Source organism: Hippocampus bargibanti, linkage group LG04 (assembly GCF_051943395.1).
Source record: "Hippocampus bargibanti isolate YZ-2025 linkage group LG04, ASM5194339v1, whole genome shotgun sequence".
Lineage (NCBI taxonomy): Eukaryota > Metazoa > Chordata > Actinopteri > Syngnathiformes > Syngnathidae > Hippocampus > Hippocampus bargibanti.
This window is the reverse complement of record NC_142737.1, coordinates 774,594-793,486: the sequence shown is the minus strand read 5'-3', so window position 1 is coordinate 793,486 and position 18,893 is coordinate 774,594. Positions and strand designations below refer to the sequence as shown.

Sequence of the window (18,893 nt, the reverse complement as noted above, 5' to 3'; positions counted from 1 at the left end):
ACAAAAATACGCAATTTCCAATTTAGGAACCTTCGACGACCGCCACAAAGTATGGCTCATTCTTGTTTCCGGGGGGAACCATTTAACCGAAGGACGCATTCAAGGCGGAAGTGTACATCGTCGCTTTTCGTTTGTTTTATCAAAATGACTCACTCGAGCTGCTTCTTGTGAAAGGTAAATACGACACTGAAAAGTTTTAACTTTAAAACTGCCTGTTATTTCTGTGCAGCGTCGACCATGTGAAAACTTTCGTTTGTATATTCGTAATCCCTGCAGTAAAAAGATGTATTTATGACGAATTAATATGTAGGGTGTGACAAAATTATTCAATAATAATTCACACATTTTCTCATACCATATTAAAGTGCATTTAAATAGCTTTCAATTGATGGATAGATTATTGTTCTATGACAAATAACAAGGAAATAATGCCATTTTTAATTTTCGAAATAGGGGATTGTCTGCCTTTAATTACACAGTTAAAAAAATGAAAATCTGTGAGCGAGTTCTTTTTGACTTGGCAGATCTTAACGGGTCAGGTACCATTGGAAAGCCTTTGAAGTTCTAAACAAGAACAGAACAAAATATAAATGAACAAATATCAACCGTCGAATGCAGGCAGATTTTCGTCAGAAATCCAAAATGGCTGTCACTAGGAAAGAAATTTGCGAGCTCCAGAAACATATATGCTGATGCTTCTTTTTGCTTGAAACTCGGCAGTTATGGAGAAAAATATATATTCTTCCGCTTCTATGAGTTATAAAAATACAACTTACTCACCTTTATAAACTGTAGTGTTAGCAAAAAGAGCGTCAACTTCAATCCATTCCCCCCCGTTTCTCATTGTATTCTGAAATTCCAAGAACCAGCATGGAGGGGAAACGTGTAATACGTCATCATAAACTGCATCGCTTGGAAAATCCCACCAAAAACCATGACGTACTTCACAAAAATGCAATGATATACCACTGTGAGTACAGAGTGCGCTCGCTTCACTGGACAGCAACAATCGCGGTGTTATATAGCGAACTGTAGCGTATGTAGATGACCGTAGAATATGTCGATCTGATACATCCCTGTCATCGTCAAAGATGGCGAGATTAATAACTACACATAAAATAGTTGAAAGAGTAGGCAGGATAGCAATAAAATGGGGTGGGGCCTCGGTTTACTAACGCCTTGCCTTACGAACTTTTCAGTTTACGAATGTTACATTTATGAAAATTAAACCTTGGATTACGCACGATACACAACCCCCACCACGGCTGGCGGAGTAACAGAGATAGAAATAGAGAGAGAGAGAAAGAGGTACCCGTCGATCGCCTCCAAGGAGTTTTTTTTACAGATACTTATGCTTTTTCGGGACCGAAAAAGACACAAAACAAAATTACAGTTGAGGAGAAGAAGGAGATCATTGAGAAACACGAACGAGGTGTGCGTTTGTCTGATTTAGCCGTTTAGCGGCTATGCTAAGCCCATTTCAATGTGTATCATTGTGTTCAGCTGATAGAAAAGGCTTGGCATGATGTTACCCTTCGATCCTTGAAAGCAGCATGGAAGAATTTGTAGCCCGCATGCACTTTGAAGCATTTGATCCTCATGACTCTGTTGTTTTGGACGGCATTGTTTCCATTGGACAGAACATGGGACGCAAAGTGGATGCAGTTGACGTCGAGGAGCTTGTTGCTGACCATAATGAGGTCGTCAACACACAGGATTTGATTTGCTAAGTGGAATGATGTGCAGGCTTTTATTGAACAGTTCCATCCAGAAAAGACTGAGAATCATCAACATGATGAATGATCATGTGATGCCTCAGTTTCGTAAGACCTTACAAGTCAGAAAGCAACAGGTGTCAATTAAGAGCCATCAACGACCATCACAAATGTAAATAAAGTGACTTTATTATACGGTGCAGTGTATTTCTTTCATTACAATACAATAGCACATTTATTATACATAGAACAAGGTATGTTGTGTGTAGTTTTAAGGCTTATTGAGTTGAAAATTATATTTTATGGAGACCTGGGAACGGATTATTCTCATTTTAATGGTTTCCTATGGGGAATTTTTTTGGGGGATACACACTTTTCGCCTTACTCTGTCTGCGAACCAATTAAGTGCGTAAGGCAAGGTCTCACTGTAGTTCAAGATCAATATTCATCTAACGATTTTCTTCTTCGGTGGTGTCAGCCTGCCCTGATGGACTTTTCAGCTTTACTTGATGATCTTGCGCTGGATGATGACACGCGGCCCTTCCCCTCGGGATCCCTCCCACCCATCGCGGCGCTCCTGCCCGAGCTACGGCGGCGTCTGATGGGCCGACCCCCAGACCCGAATCTCCCCGTCCAGCGGGTGGCTCGGATCTTCCGAGCGGCCGATCCCCATTGGCTGCTGGGCCCAATCGATCAGCCGACCCGTCTGGAGGCGGCGTACGTCCCCGTGGTCCGCGCTCTGATCGCCCGCGCTTCCCTGCCGCCACGTGACGTCACCAATGGCGGCCCGGCGGCGCCACGTCACTACGCCGATGCGCCCGCTGTTGCCGCTGCTCTGCAAGCACTGCTGGCAAAATTACAGGCGGCTGGCTCGGATTGCCGAGCCCGGACCGTGACGCTAGCCGTGGCGCCGCACGTTTGTGTTTTTGCAGCCACGCACATGCAGGTTGGTGCAAACACACAAAGAATTGGATAGCTACCTAGCTATGTCTTAGCTATCTAGCTAGCTCGCTATCTACAGGTACCTGGCTATCTCGCTAACTAGCTAACTATTTTCTATCAGTTATCTAGCTGGCTATCTACAGGTACCTGGCTATCTTGCTGGCTATCTAGCTAACTATTTTCTATTAGCTATATAGCTGGCTATGTATTAGCTATCTAGCTAGCTGGCTATCTACAGGTACCTGGCTATCTTGCTAACTATCTATCTAACTATTTTCTATCTATTAGCTATCTAGCCTGCTATCTATTAGCTATTTAGCTAGCTGGCTTTCTACAGGTACCTGGTTATTTCGCTTGCTATCTAGCTAACTATTTTCTATCTATTAGTTATCTAGCTGTCTATATGGCTGTCTAGCTAGCTATCTATTACCTGGCTAGCTATCTATTAGCTAGCTTTCTATCTATTTGAGTTATTCCGGGTTGAGTGAACGCTGGCGTGTGTGGCTGCCGCTGCTCACCTACAGAAAGACTGATCCTGTGCCTATAAAGTGACCTTGAGGGTTTTGAAAGGCGCTTATAAATTAAATGTATTATTATTATAGAGAAATGTAGACACATGTTTTGTTTTGTAATGCCAGCGCGCGTGCGTGTGTATGAGTTGTAATGAGCGTGTTTTCAGGAGCGTCCTTGGACGACCAGCGCGTCGACAGAAGCGTCGCGCACTTTGGAGTCGCATTTGCTGGCAACGGCAGGCTGGCGAGACCCCGCCCACATGCTGACAGGGGGCGGGCCTGATGAGGCGGGTATCCTGGGCGGAGTCCTGGACATTTTGCAGCCCGCACTTACCAGGTGAACACGCCCGTCGTCACGTTTGTCCTTTTAGAATCTAGCTATTTAGCTATCTACCTAGCTAACTATCTATTTGCTATCTATTAGCTATCCAGCTATCTACCGAGCCAGCTATCTATTTGCTATCTATTAACTTCTACCTAGCTAACTATCTGTTTGCTATCTATTAGCTATCCAGCTATCTACCTGGCTATCGAGCTAGCTACCTAGCTAGCTATCTATTAGCTATCTAGGTGGCTATCTACCTAGCAATCCATTAGCCATATAGCTATCTAGCTACCTATCTATTAGCTATGTCCTTGAGAGTTTTTAAAGGCGCTATAAATAAAATGTATTATTATTTGCTATCTATTAGCCAACTATCTCACTTTCTATCTATTTGAGTTACTTGCGGGTTGAGTGAACACTGGCGCGTGTGGCTGCCGCTGCTCACCCACAGAAAAACTGATCCTGTGACTGTGAAGTGATCTTGAGAGTTTTGAAAGGCGCTTATGAAATTTATTATTATTATTATTATTATTATTATTATTATTATGATTATTATTATTATTGACAAACGCGTGTGTTTCAGGGAAGCTCGGCAGCGGTGCGACGAGATCGATGAGGTGGACTCGGTGTTCGCGTGGACGCTTTTCCAGGTGCGACAAAAACGGCACCAGTTAGGTTCTTCCTCCCGATTGGCCAACGTTTGAGTGATGTCATTGCGGGCGCAGGTGCGACGCCCCTTCCTGGCTTCTTTCCTGCCCCGCCTCCTTGGCCCCGCCCTCCTTCTCAGCGACCACCACGAGGCAAACAAGTGCATGCTGGGAATTCGCTGCTTGCACCACATTGTCAACAACACGGTCAGCACAAAAAAAAAAAAAACATGGTTTCAGTCTTCAATGTGTTTTGAACGCGCCATTTGTACTACTATTAGCTATCTATTAGCTATCTATTAGCTAACTGGCTGGATAGCTGGCTATCTATTAGTTATATAGCTTGATGGCTTGTTGTCTAGCTGGCTATCTATTAGCTAGCTATCTTTCTATCTATTTGAGTTACTTCCATGTTGAGTGAACGCTGGCGCGTGTGGCTGCCGCTGCTCACCCACAGAAAACAAAATTAACCTGTGACTGTAAAGTGACGTTGAGAGTTTTGAAAGGCTCTTAGAAATGAAATGTATTATTGTTATTATTATTATTATTATTATTATCTATTAGCTAGCTGGCTAGCTCTCTAGCTGGCTATCTATTAGTTATTTATTGGCTAGCTAATCTCACTATCTAGCTAGCTATCTAGTTGGCTACCTAACTAGCTATCTATTTGCCATCTATTAGCTATCTATCTCGCTAGCTATCAATTAGTTATCCATTAGCCAGCAAGCTAACTTTCTATCTGAGTTATTCCTGGTTTTGTGAACGCGGGCGCGTGTGGCTGCCGCTGCTCATCCACAGCAAAAAAAACTTATCTTGTGACTGAATAAATGAAATGGATTATTATAATTATGGATTATTTCTACATTTGACACAGCCAAAAAAAGCCAATTTCACAACTGTCATTAAAAAAATAGTTTAATAAATGCATAGATAAATACATAGGTATAGATATAGATATCTATCTAGCTAATGCTACAAAAGCTAGCTATAAAGATCTTTATCTAGCTATATTGTCTAGCTGGCTCGCTATCTATTAGATATCTAGCTATTTGGCGAGCTATATAGCTATCTAGCTCGCTGGCTATTAGCTAGCTGGCTAGCTTTCTGTCTATTTGAGTTACTTCCATGTTGAGTGAACGCTGGCGCGTGTGGCTGCCGCTGCTCACCCACAGAAAGCAAAATTAACCTGTGACTGTAAAGTGACGTTGAGAGTTTTGAAAGGCGCTTAGAAATGAAATGGATTATTATTATTATGGTCCCCATATGTGACAAATACCAGAAACACACACACACACGGTCCCCACATGTGATGATTACCAGAATACACACACTCCAAAAGTGTTTTTTTTTTTTTAATTTTTTGTTTTAATTTTTTAATTTGAATTCATACCCACGTGCGTCTTTAGGCCGCCAGCGAGCTGCGCGCGTTGAACCAAGCCGACGTGATGTACGAGGCGCTTTTCAAGCATCTGCACGGCACAAACGCCGACATCATGCAGGTAACGCACGTTGTTATGACGACTGCGCCACGTTGCTATGACGACTGCACCTCACAAACTGCCCCGCGTTCATAGGTAGTGTTGTCGTGCCTGTTGGACCTGCTGGCCGTCTTGGAGAACCCCCCCTCGGCGCCCGTGACCACCGCCGGTTCGGCGCCCAAACGCCGGAAGGCTTGTCGCCATGACGACGTGCTGCGTCTGCTTCTCACGCGCATGGAGGGCGAACACAAGGTGGCGCTCAGGAGAGTCTACGCGCAGGCGCTTCCTGGCTACATCCAAAGGTGCGCCATGTTTGTGCATAACTAATAGATAGCCGGCTAGATAGCTAATAGATAGCTAGCTAGGTAGATAGCTAGACTCTAAAAGGACAAACGTGACAGGCGCTTTAACAACAGCTGAAGCTGGAATAAAGCGCTAACATGGACAAAAGGCAAATGGAAAAGAGAAAACCTCACCTGACCAGCGCTTGATCGACATATTACAAGCGCCTTTCAAAACTCGCAATGTCACTTCACAGTCACAGGGTCAGTTTCTCTGTGGGTGAGCAGCGGCAGCGACATGCGCTATCAACCCGGAATAACTCAAATAGATAGAAAGCTATCTAGCTAGCGAATAGATCGCTAATAGCTAGCGAATAGATAGCTATTAGCTAGCGAATAGATAGCTCATAGCTAGCGAATAGAATGCTAATACCTAGCGAATAGATAGCTAAATAGCTAGCCAGACAATAGACAACCAATCTACAGCCAGCCAGATAGCCAACACTTAGCAAATAGCCAGCCAGCTAGCCAGCTCGCTATTTGCTACACGCCAGCCTTCCAACCCGCTAGCCAGCCATCCACCATTTAGCCAGCCAGTCAACCTTCTAGCTGGCTACCTAGCTATCCAGGTAGCCAGCCAGATAGCTAGCCAGATAGCTCAAGTGATGGTCCATCCCCACACTTCATGATGACTAAAATGACTTCAAATTTTAGGATGGGGGTGTGCGCGTGTCGCCATTTGGCGCGTCTGAGTCGCGTGGTGCCGAGCTACCTGCAAGTTAGCGACGCCCCCGACGAGCTCACCAGACTCGACACGCTCGAAGCCCTACAGCAACTTTTTACGACGGCGTGGCCACGGTAAGATCACGCACGCATGCGTTAGCATTTAGCGTATTTCCTGAATTATATTTATTATATGCTGTTTATGGGTGACTTGGAAGGAGGGGGGGGGGGGGGGGTACAATATTCAAAAAGTGTTTTCAAAATGATGTTTATTCAAGATTTGTAGACAAAATAAATAGGATACTTCCACAACGTGTTGAGAAAAAGACAAAGTAATGTTAACTCATTCACCGCCAGACGATGTGCAAAAATGTGTCCACTCCAGTGCCAGGGTTTTTGTCATTGTCACCCAAATTCCAGGACCCACACAATATTGAGTTTTAGGACTACATCAACATTCAATGTAGCGTAACAAACCTTAAACTCTCTTCATTTATCAGAAAAAAAAGAGTTAATTCCTAAGTTATATGGGTCTGGAGTTATTTGAGCTTGAAATGAGGGCAGCTGTCCAAAATACAATACATTGCATACATATGGATTTATATAATAATAATAATACATTTCATTTATAAGCGCCTTTCAAAACTCTCAAGGTCACTTCAGTCACAGGATAACTTTTTCTGTGGGTGAGCAGTGGCAGCCACACGCGTCAGCGTTCACTCAACCTAGAAGTAACTCAAATAGATAGAAAGCTAGCTAGCTAATAGATAGCTAATAATGATGATAATAAGAATAATACATTGTATTTATAAATGCCTTTCAAAACTCTCAAGAACATAGCTAATAGATAGCTAGCTAGATAGCTATATCGCTAATAGATAGCTAACAATAATGATATAATACATTGTATTTAAGTGCCTTTCAAAACTCTCAAGAACATAGCTAATAGATAGCTAGCTAGATAGCCAGTTAGATAGCTATATCGCTAATAGATAGCTAATAATAATAATAATACATTGTATTTACATAGCATACCATTACATTAAAAAAAAACATTGCCAGATGTCTGACCAGTGCTTTATCAGCACCCCCGCAGGAAAATCCCCAAACCCGAACAAATTCGAGAACGGCGCTCCAAGTCCTGCTTTTCGCTTCCTAAATAAATTTGTGAATGGCAGTGAATGAGTTAAAAAGTCTCCACTGACGGCGACGGTCACACCCGCAGGTTAGCCGTTAGCATCAACGTGTGGTTGCCCTGTTTGCTGCGCCTGCTGATGGACGTTTGGTCCCAGCCGGGCCTTCGCCGCGACGTCGTCCGTCAGCTGAGCCGACGGGCCGCTCGATGCCTGGCGCTGCTGGACGCCGCCGCCCACGGACGCCTGCAGGTGGGCGTCCATGTAGCTCGTGTGTGTGCGTGTGACGCGCTAGCATGTTGAATCAACTGTGTGTGTGCGCGTGTGTTTGCCAGTGTGCGCTGGAACAGGTAGACACGAGCTGTTGCAGTCCCGAAGTGGCGAGTTACCTGGCTAAAATCACAACGGCGAGGGAGAAGAACGGTGAAGACCACCAAAATGAAACGTGACGCCTTTGTGGTCTTCCAAGAGTAAACGAAACCACAAACGCCAACCGCTGGGTAATTTGTTGCGCACGTGGTGTCAATGCACGGGCGCATTGAGTCTGCATTGCTCCGCCTCCACATTGTGAAGCTCCGCCCTTGCTTGCTCCACCTACAGCAAGACCATCAAAACCATTAGCAACATTAGCAATAGTGTACGTGTGCGTGTACGTGTGTGTGTGTGCGTGTCATACCCGACTGAGGGTCCGGTTCAGGCATGCATCAGCCTCCTGACACGCACGCATAAGGTCAGCTAGTCTGCGCGCACGCAAACGACAAATGGGTCCATTATTCATTTTAATTAGCATATTTTAGCTCCACTGATGGTTCATTGATAGCATAAAGCCTTCATCCACATTTGTGTGTGTGTCTTGCATGCCCACCTGCTCGTGGCCATTTGCACTGTGGTGCATAGTTCTTGGAACTCCGCCTCTTTGTCTCTTAGCTCCGCCTCCACTGCTCTCAGCCGCTGATGCTCCGCCCCCGACCGCCTCCTAAGCTCCGCCTCTTCCTCCTGCAGCATTCTGGTTTGTTTTGAAAGCGTTTCCACCTTGTAAGATGCTTAATTCAGCGTTTGAATGTGATATATGTTTTAAACTTGATACATTTCATATTGTACGGTGTTAAGTTTCATCTTTTACTCTGATTACTTTGCACAGTAAAATGACTTAAATGACATTTTGATATTAAATTGTTTTTTTTAAATTCTGGTTGAGCATCTACTGTATCCCTTCTGTAATTATTATACTGTATTATTGTTTTATGGGGACCCGGGAACGGATTATGCTCATTTTAATGGTTTTCTATGGGAAATTAATGTTTGGAATACACACTTTTGGCCTTACACACACTTTCTGGGAACCAATTAAGTTCGTAAGCCAAGGTATCACTGTATTAATGGCTATCTTGCTGGCTGGCTAGCTATCTGTTAGCTATCTATCCGGCTGGCTAGCTATCTATTAGCTAGCTGGCTGGTTAGCTGGCTGTCTATTAGCTTGCTAGCTAGTTAGCTGGCTAGCTATTAGCTATCTATTAGCATGCAAGTTGGCTTGCTATCTATTAGCTATCTGGTAGCTAGCTTGCTAGTTTTCTATCTATTTGAGTTACTTCTGGGTTGAGTGAACGCTGTGAGTTTTGAAAGGCGCTTACAAATGAAATTTAATATTATTATTATTATGAATTATATTATTAGTAATTAGTATTCAAAGCTGTCAGTGTTCTTTTCAAAACATGGATAAGTACAACGTTTAACGCAAGGGTGTCAGTCATTTTTTTCCAAGGGCCAAATTGTCGATACGGTTTCCTCTCGGGGGCCATTTTGAATTTGGGGAAGCCATTCGAATGTTATGTATAGAGCGCACAACAAATTAATGAATAATTAGTTTTCAAAATTTAAAGTCATAATAATACATCTGATTTCGAAGCGCCTTTCAAAACTCTCAAGGTCACTTTACAATCACCCGATTGGTGTTTTTATGTGGGTGAGCAGCGGCAGCCACACGCGCCAGCGTTCACTCAACCCAGAAGTAACTCAAATAGATGGAAAGCTAGCTAACTAGCTAATAGGTTAAAGACATTTTGCTTCAGACTTTGATTTGCTTTTGTGGACCGAAGAAAATGATATGGCGGGCCAGGTTCGGCCCTCAAGCCTTGACTTTGACACCAGTGCCTTCACGTCTTTAAAATTGCAATCGGTGTTGAAAAGTACATTTATTGACCTGAGGCGCAGTTCCATCTGCTTCAGTGTGGTGGCGCTATTCTGGGAGGCGTCCTGGAAGACAAACTAACATCTCATTGTCCCGTCTTGTGTGTCTTTTTGTCCCCCCCCCCCCTACCAGCCACGCGTCCGTGTTTACCCGGTTGCTGTGGAAACGCTGGTGCACGTGCATCAATCGTCTGTCGGCCTCACGAAGTTCGGCTCGTCTCTTGTGGAGAGTTTGCTCCACGCAACGAACCTCCTCGCACAACGGCAACACGCTCCTGCACGCACACACACAAGATGGCGGCCGCCGTCAGCAAGTGCTCTCGCAAACTTGTTGCGTCGTGTGCAACGGATTGTTTTTGTCCGAAATTTTTGCCCACGACATTCATCAAGGAGGAGACTGTGCCGAGCGCTTGCGCCGTTTCGCCAGCACTGTTTTTGATTTGGGAGCAATGTGGCTGCCATTTGACTGTCATCGCTGGACAGTTCTGGGGCGATTGTGCTTTGTTGTTTTGACTTCAAGACGGTGGCGCTACAGTGGCTCCCTTTACAGCAGCTCAGCTCCTGTATTTTGTTTTTCGACCACTTCCTTTCCTCTTAACGCAAACCACTAACACCAACCGTAGAGGGTTAGGGTTGGTGTTAGGGGTTTGTGTTACCCTAACACTGTAACCCAAACAAACCCCTAACGCCAACCCTAACCCTCTACGGTTGGTGTTACCCTAACCCTGTAACCCTAACCCCAAAACCCTAACCCCCAAAACCCTGCATCCCTAACCCTTGTAACGCCTAAACCCTGTAACCCTAACCCCCCTAACACCCCTAACACTAACCTTAAGCCCTAACCCAAATCCACCCAACCCTAACCCCAAACCTAACACACTCACACAGCGAACAGTGCAATGGTCTCAGGAGGTGTGTACCTGCCTACGTGGGGCTTCGGTTTGTCGCTGGCGCCCCCCGATAGGCGACTAGCTCGCCCTCTTGCGGGCGTCCTGGCGTTGACGACGCTTGCCGTTGACTGAGATTCGCATTTGTGGTGGTGGGCCACAGAATCTTGGAGTTGAGTTCTGCGCTTCCGGTATGGGGTCAGCTGGTCTTCAAGTTGGGTTCCATGGGACTGGTATTGGGTCACACAGTCTTCGAGTTGGGCGATGCGGTTCCGGGCCAGCTGGTTCTGCAGTCTGGTCGTTTGATGCTGGTTTTGGTCCACGTTGGTTCTGATTTTGGTCTGTTGGGTTTGACACGGCGTGGCGTCATCAAGGCTCAAGAAGTGGTCGGATCGTGTTGTTCGGAAGGGGTCGACTCACCTGGCTCAGTTGCCGGTTTAGCTCCTCCCTCAGTTCCTCTAGCTCCGCCTCCAGTCCCGCCTTCTGCCATTTCAGCATCTGGGCCTCCGACTTCAGCGCCTCCTGCTGGGCCGCCGTCTTCTGCGGTTGCACGTCATCAAATGTCACACCTGAGCAGCCGATTGGTCCGTGACGCAGGTTCAAAGGTCACCTGATCACAAACCCGGGCCGCGTTCTCCAGCCTCCTGCTGTGTCTCTGAGCTTCCTCCAGGTGGCGCTGAAGACTTTCATTCTCAGCCTGCAGCTCACCGACCTGAAACAAGCGCCAGTGGAATTACTTGCGCGAAATGACCTAATTATGGTCTGTCCAACTCAGGAGCCAGGCACGTGCGTGGTACCTTAAGTCGAAGCCCTCTGAGATATTCCTGGAGTCCGCCGAGGATTCCCTCCAGGTCCTTCTGCAGGAGCTCATTAGCTAAAATCTGCCCTGAAGACCACACGCGCACAAAGAAATCTCTCACAAGGACGTAAATCCGCTTCAATTCCAAGCCGCGACAAGAGGAGGAGGCTTTCCTCACCATCCGTCCACTGATGCTCCAGTTCTTGGATTTCTTGTGTCTCGGCGGCGATGCGGGACAGGAAGTCCTCAAGGCGAGCGTTCATGTCGCTTAGCTTCATGCTCATGTCGTCGCGCTCAGGTGGGTCGTGTTTTTCCAAGAAATTATACTCCGCCTTTGAACGATAGACGGATTACATCCATTTAAAGGACTTGAAGACGGTTTTTTTTTTCTGCTAAAAACGCCTTACTATACATAGTCGTCATTTTCGGGCTGAAAACGCCTTACTATACATTGTCGTTTTTTTCGGCTAAAAACGCCTTACTATACATGGTCGTTTTTTTCGGCTAAAAACGCCTTACTATACATGGTCGTCATTTTCGGGCTAAAAACGCCTTACTATACATGGTCGTCATTTTTGAGCTAAAAACGCCTTACTGTACATGGTCGTCATTTTCGGGCTAAAAACGCCTTACTATACATGGTCGTCATTTTCGAGCTAAAAACGCCTTACTATACATGGTCGTCATTTTCGGGCTAAAAACGCCTTACTATACATGGTCGTTTTTTTCGGCTAAAAACGCCTTACTATACATGCTCGTCATTTTCGGGCTAAAAACGCCTTACTATACATGGTCGTTTTTTTCGGCTAAAAACGCCTTACTATACATAGTCGTCATTTTCGGGCTAAAAACACCTTACTATACATGGTCGTTTTTTTTCGGCTAAAAACGCCTTACTATACATGGTCGTTTTTTTTCAGCTAAAAACGCCTTACTATACATGGTCGTCATTTTCGGGCTAAAAACGCCTTACTATACATGGTCGTTTTTTTCGGCTAAAAACGCCTTACTATACATGGTCGTCATTTTCGGCCTAAAAACGCCTTACTATACATGGTCGTTTTTTTTCGGCTAAAAACGCCTTACTATACATGGTCATCATTTTCGGGCTAAAAACGCCTTACTATACATGGTCGTTTTTTTTCAGCTAAAAACGCCTTACTATACATGGTCGTCATTTTCGAGCTAAAAAACGCCTTACTATACATGGTCGTTTTTTTTCAGCTAAAAACGCCTTACTATACATGGTCGTCATTTTCGGGCTAAAAACGCCTTACTATACATGGTCGTTTTTTTCGGCTAAAAACGCCTTACTATACATGGTCGTCATTTTCGGCCTAAAAACGCCTTACTATACATGGTCGTTTTTTTTCGGCTAAAAACGCCTTACTATACATGGTCGTCATTTTCGGGCTAAAAACGCCTTACTATACATGGTCGTTTTTTTTCAGCTAAAAACGCCTTACTATACATGGTCGTCATTTTCGAGCTAAAAACGCCTTACTATACATGGTCGTCATTTTCGGGCTAAAAACGCCTTACTATACATGGTCGTTTTTTTCGGCTAAAAACGCCTTACTATACATAGTCGTCATTTTCGGGCTAAAAACGCCTTACTATACATGGTCGTCATTTTCGGGCTAAAAACGCCTTACTATACATGGTCGTCATTTTCGGGCTAAAAACGCCTTACTATACATGGTCGTTTTTTTCGGCTAAAAACGCCTTACTATACATAGTCGTCATTTTCGGGCTAAAAACGCCTTACTATACATGGTCGTCATTTTCGGGCTAAAAACGCCTTACTATACATGGTCATCATTTTCGGGCTAAAAACGCCTTACTATACATGGTCGTCATTTTCGGGCTAAATACGCCTTACTATACATGGTCGTCATTTTCGGGCTAAAAACGCCTTACTATACATGGTCGTTTTTTTTCAGCTAAAAACGCCTTACTATATATGGTCGTCATTTTCGAGCTAAAAACGCCTTACTATACATGGTCGTCATTTTCGGGCTAAAAACGCCTTACTATACATGGTCGTTTTTTTTCAGCTAAAAACGCCTTACTATACATGGTCGTCATTTTCGGGCTAAAAACGCCTTACTATACATGGTCGTTTTTTTCCGGCTAAAAACGCCTTACTATACATGGTCGTCATTTTCGAGCTAAAAACGCCTTACTATACATGGTCGTCATTTTCGGGCTAAAAACGCCTTACTATACATGGTCATCATTTTCGGGCTAAAAACGCCTTACTATACATGGTCGTCATTTTCGGGCTAAAAACGCCTTACTATACATGGTCGTTTTTTTTCCAGCTAAAAACGCCTTACTATACATGGTCGTCATTTTCGAGCTAAAAACGCCTTACTATACATGGTCGTCATTTTCGAGCTAAAAACGCCTTACTATACATGGTCGTCATTTTCGGGCTAAAAACGCCTTACTATACATGGTCGTTTTTTTCGGCGAAAAACGCCTTAATATACATGGTCGTCATTTTCGGGCTAAAAACGCCTTACTATACATGGTCGTTTTTTTTCGGCTAAAAACGCCTTACTATACATGGTCGTCATTTTCGAGCTAAAAACGCCTTACTATACATGGTCGTCATTTTCGGGCTAAAAACGCCTTACTATACATGGTCGTCATTTTCGGGCTAAAAACGCCTTACTATACATGGTCGTTTTTTTTTCGGCTAAAAACGCCTTACTATACATGGTCGTCTTTTTCGGGCTAAAAACGCCTTACTATACATGGTCGTTTTTTTCGGCTAAAAACGCCTTACTATACATGGTCGTCATTTTCGGGCTAAAAACGCCTTACTATACATGGTCGTCATTTTCGGGCTAAAAACGCCTTACTATACATGGTCGTTTTTTTTCAGCTAAAAACGCCTTACTATACATGGTCGTCATTTTCGAGCTAAAAAACGCCTTACTATACATGGTCGTCATTTTCGGGCTAAAAACGCCTTACTATACATGGTCGTTTTTTTCGGCTAAAAACGCCTTACTATACATAGTCGTCATTTTCGGGCTAAAAACGCCTTACTATACATGGTCGTCATTTTCGGGCTAAAAACGCCTTACTATACATGGTCGTCATTTTCGGGCTAAAAACGCCTTACTATACATGGTCGTTTTTTTCGGCTAAAAACGCCTTACTATACATAGTCGTCATTTTCGGGCTAAAAACGCCTTACTATACATGGTCGTCATTTTCGGGCTAAAAACGCCTTACTATACATGGTCATCATTTTCGGGCTAAAAACGCCTTACTATACATGGTCGTCATTTTCGGGCTAAAAACGCCTTACTATACATGGTCGTCATTTTCGGGCTAAAAACGCCTTACTATACATGGTCGTTTTTTTTCAGCTAAAAACGCCTTACTATATATGGTCGTCATTTTCGAGCTAAAAACGCCTTACTATACATGGTCGTCATTTTCGGGCTAAAAACGCCTTACTATACATGGTCGTTTTTTTTCAGCTAAAAACGCCTTACTATACATGGTCGTCATTTTCGGGCTAAAAACGCCTTACTATACATGGTCGTTTTTTTCCGGCTAAAAACGCCTTACTATACATGGTCGTCATTTTCGAGCTAAAAACGCCTTACTATACATGGTCATCATTTTCGGGCTAAAAACGCCTTACTATACATGGTCGTCATTTTCGGGCTAAAAACGCCTTACTATACATGGTCGTTTTTTTTCCAGCTAAAAACGCCTTACTATACATGGTCGTCATGTTCGAGCTAAAAACGCCTTACTATACATGGTCGTCATTTTCGAGCTAAAAACGCCTTACTATACATGGTCGTCATTTTCGGGCTAAAAACGCCTTACTATACATGGTCGTTTTTTTCGGCTAAAAACGCCTTACTATACATGGTCGTCATTTTCGGGCTAAAAACGCCTTACTATACATGGTCGTTTTTTTTCGGCTAAAAACGCCTTACTATACATGGTCGTCATTTTCGAGCTAAAAACGCCTTACTATACATGGTCGTCATTTTCGGGCTAAAAACGCCTTACTATACATGGTCGTCATTTTCGGGCTAAAAACGCCTTACTATACATGGTCGTTTTTTTTCGGCTAAAAACGCCTTACTATACATGGTCGTCTTTTTCGGGCTAAAAACGCCTTACTATACATGGTCGTTTTTTTCGGCTAAAAACGCCTTACTATACATGGTCGTCATTTTCGGCTAAAAACGCCTTACTATACATGGTCGTCATTTTCGGGCTAAAAACGCCTTACTATACATGGTCGTTTTTTTTCGGCTAAAAACGCCTTACTATACATGGTCGGGCTAAAAACGCCTTACTATACATGGTCGTCATTTTCGGGCTAAAAACGCCTTACTATACATGGTCGTCTTTTTCGGGCTAAAAACGCCTTACTATACATGGTCGTTTTTTTTCGGCTAAAAACGCCTTACTATACATGGTCGTCATTTTCGGGCTAAAAACGCCTTACTATACATGGTCGTCTTTTTCGGGCTAAAAACGCCTTACTATACATGGTCGTTTTTTTCGGCTAAAAATGCCTTACTATACATGGTCGTCATTTTCGGGCTAAAAACGCCTTACTATACATGGTCGTTTTTTTTCGGCTAAAAACGCCTTACTATACATGGTCGTCATTTTCGAGCTAAAAACGCCTTACTATACATGGTCGTCATTTTCGGGCTAAAAACGCCTTACTATACATGGTCGTTTTTTTTCAGCTAAAAACGCCTTACTATACATGGTCGTCATTTTCGAGCTAAAAACGCCTTACTATACATGGTCGTTTTTTTCGGCTCGCCTTACTATACATTTTCGGGCTAAAAACGCCTTACTATACATGGTCGTTTTTTTCGGCTAAAAACGCCTTACTATACATGGTCGTCATTTTCGAGCTAAAAACGCCTTACTATACATGGTCGTCATTTTCGGGCTAAAAACGCCTTACTATACATGGTCGTCATTTTCGGGCTAAAAACGCCTTACTATACATGGTCGTCATTTTCGAGCTAAAAACGCCTTACTATACATGGTCGTTTTTTTCGGCTAAAAACGCCTTACTATACATGGTCGTCATTTTCGGGCTAAAAACGCCTTACTATACAGCTAAAAACGCCTTACTATACATGGTCGTCATTTTCGAGCTAAAAACGCCTTACTATACATGGTCGTCATTTTCGGGCTAAAAACGCCTTACTATACATGGTCGTTTTTTCAGCTAAAAACGCCTTACTATACATGGTCGTCATTTTCGAGCTAAAAACGCCTTACTATACATGGTCGTTTTTTTCGGCTAAAAACGCCTTACTATACATGGTCGTCATTTTCGAGCTAAAAACGCCTTACTATACATGGTTGTTTTTTTTCGGCTAAAAACGCCTTACTATACATGGTCGTCATTTTCGGGCTAAAAACGCCTTACTATACATGGTCGTTTTTTTTCGGCTAAAAACGCCTTACTATACATGGTCGTCATTTTCGGGCTAAAAACGCCTTACTATACATGGTCGTTTTTTTTCGGCTAAAAACGCCTTACTATACATGGTCGTCATTTTCGGGCTAAAAACGCCTTACTATACATGGTCGTCATTTTCGGGCTAAAAACGCCTTACTATACATGGTCGTCATTTTCGAGCTAAAAACGCCTTACTATACATGGTCGTCATTTTCGAGCTAAAAACGCCTTACTATACATGGTCGTCATTTTCGGGCTAAAAACGCCTTACTATACAAGGTCGTCATTTTCGGGCTAAAAATGCCTTACTATACATGGTCGTTTTTTTTCGGCTAAAAACGCCTTACTATACATGGTCGTCATTTTCGAGCTAAAAAACGCCTTACTAAACATGGGCGTTTTCAGCGAAAAACGCCTTACTAAACATGGGCGTTTTTTTTTCAGCGAAAAACGCCTTACTAAACATGGTCATGATTTTCGAGCTAAAAACGCCTTACTGTACATGGTCGTTTTTTTTCAGCTAAAAACGCCTTACTATACATGGTCGTTTTTTCAGCTAAAAACGCCTTACTATACATGGTCGTCTTTTTCGGGCTAAAAACGCCTTACTATACATGGTCGTTTTTTTTCGGCTAAAAACGCCTTACTATACATGGTCGTCATTTTCGGGCTAAAAACGCCTTACTATACATGGTTGTTTTTTTTCGGCTAAAAACGCCTTACTATACATGGTCGTCTTTTTCGGGCTAAAAACGCCTTACTATACATGGTCGTTTTTTTCGGCTAAAAACGCCTTACTATACATGGTCGTCTTTTTCGGGCTAAAAACGCCTTACTATACATGGTCGTTTTTTTCGGCTAAAAACGCCTTACTATACATGGTCGTCATTTTCGGGCTAAAAACGCCTTACTATACATGGTCGTCATTTTCGGGCTAAAAACGCCTTACTATACATGGTCGTCATTTTCGAGCTAAAAACGCCTTACTATACATGGTCGTCATTTTCGAGCTAAAAACGCCTTACTATACATGGTCGTCATTTTCGGGCTAAAAACGCCTTACTATACAAGGTCGTCATTTTCGGGCTAAAAACGCCTTACTATACATGGTCGTTTTTTTTCGGCTAAAAACGCCTTACTATACATGGTCGTCATTTTCGAGCTAAAAAACGCCTTACTAAACATGGGCGTTTTTTTTCAGCGAAAAACGCCTTACTAAACATGGGCGTTTTTTTTTCAGCGAAAAACGCCTTACTAAACATGGTCATGATTTTCGAGCTAAAAACGCCTTACTGTACATGGTCGTTTTTTTTTCAGCTAAAAACGCCTTACTATACATGGTCGTTTTTTCAGCTAAAAACGCCTTACTGTATACATTTTCCGGGCTCAAAATGCCTCCCTATTCTTGGTCGTTATTTGGAGGCCTAAAAACGCCTTAATGAAAACGCCATACGTACTATACGTACATGGTCGGTTTTTTTCAGCGAAAAATGCCTGACTATATGGAAAAAGGGATGGATGGACGGACGCGCAAACGAAGCCAGTTTAGGGGGCGAAATGAAATTCCAAGCAGTCTTCTTGATGTCGCGGTCAAATTTGACATTACCTCTGCTTGGTCGTCATCTCCAGCGCTCCCGGAATCAGTCAAGAAAATGTTGATCTTGTTCGTGTTTTTTAAACGACATTTGAATCCACGTCACGCGCGGATCGTTAGCTTACAGGCTAACGGGGAAGCCGCAGTGACTTCCGCGGGTAACGTCAGTTTCAAAATTGTTTCATTTCCTGAAG

General features: G+C 43.5%; 2 protein-coding genes across 4 annotated transcripts; one reads left to right on the top strand and one right to left on the bottom strand.

Moving 5' to 3' along the window:
• The first annotated feature begins 94 nt into the window (after window positions 1–94).
• tti2 (TELO2 interacting protein 2) lies at window positions 95–8,916 on the top strand. Of its 2 annotated transcripts, XR_016114613.1 has the most exons (11): window positions 95–174; window positions 2,194–2,661; window positions 3,337–3,506; window positions 4,078–4,144; window positions 4,220–4,348; window positions 5,548–5,640; window positions 5,716–5,921; window positions 6,615–6,758; window positions 7,849–8,008; window positions 8,092–8,256; window positions 8,684–8,916. XR_016114613.1 is itself a non-coding variant. In XM_088993384.1 (10 exons), the coding sequence occupies exons 2-10, from the start codon at window positions 2,203–2,205 to the stop codon at window positions 8,203–8,205; spliced, it is 1,542 nt and encodes a 513-aa protein (XP_088849510.1). In that variant the 5' UTR covers window positions 95–174; window positions 2,194–2,202; the 3' UTR covers window positions 8,206–8,570. The 2 variants fall into 2 exon arrangements, 1 of the variants encoding a protein (XP_088849510.1); XM_088993384.1 differs by lacking the exon at window positions 8,684–8,916 and having other exon boundaries at window positions 8,092–8,570.
• LOC148898618 (uncharacterized) lies at window positions 8,209–18,859 on the bottom strand. Of its 2 annotated transcripts, none has more exons than XM_088993385.1 (11): window positions 18,712–18,859; window positions 11,808–11,961; window positions 11,628–11,716; window positions 11,441–11,542; window positions 11,251–11,370; window positions 10,864–11,171; window positions 10,095–10,218; window positions 9,957–10,009; window positions 8,622–8,762; window positions 8,433–8,496; window positions 8,209–8,350 (listed from the first exon to the last, which is right to left on the bottom strand). In XM_088993385.1, exons 2-11 carry the CDS (start codon window positions 11,911–11,913, stop codon window positions 8,279–8,281), a joined length of 1,179 nt encoding a protein of 392 aa, XP_088849511.1. In that variant the 5' UTR covers window positions 11,914–11,961; window positions 18,712–18,859; the 3' UTR covers window positions 8,209–8,278. The 2 variants fall into 2 exon arrangements, with proteins under 2 accessions (XP_088849511.1, XP_088849512.1); XM_088993386.1 differs by having other exon boundaries at window positions 11,251–11,367.
• Between the last annotated feature and the right edge of the window lie 34 nt (window positions 18,860–18,893).

Coding starts and splice junctions, on each gene's coding strand:
- tti2 (XM_088993384.1), top strand. CDS start 2,203: ATGGACTTTTCAGCTTTACTTGATGATCTTGCGCTGGATGATGACACG. Junction 3,507..4,077: donor TTGCAGCCCGCACTTACCAG/GTGAACACGCCC, acceptor CGTGTGTTTCAG/GGAAGCTCGGCAGCGGTGCG. Junction 5,922..6,614: donor CTTCCTGGCTACATCCAAAG/GTGCGCCATGTT, acceptor TTCAAATTTTAG/GATGGGGGTGTGCGCGTGTC.
- LOC148898618 (XM_088993385.1), bottom strand. CDS start 11,913: ATGAGCATGAAGCTAAGCGACATGAACGCTCGCCTTGAGGACTTCCTG. Junction 11,717..11,807: donor GGAGCATCAGTGGACGGATG/GTGAGGAAAGCC, acceptor TGTGGTCTTCAG/GGCAGATTTTAGCTAATGAG. Junction 10,010..10,094: donor AGCGTTTCCACAGCAACCGG/GTAAACACGGAC, acceptor TTTGTCTTCCAG/GACGCCTCCCAGAATAGCGC.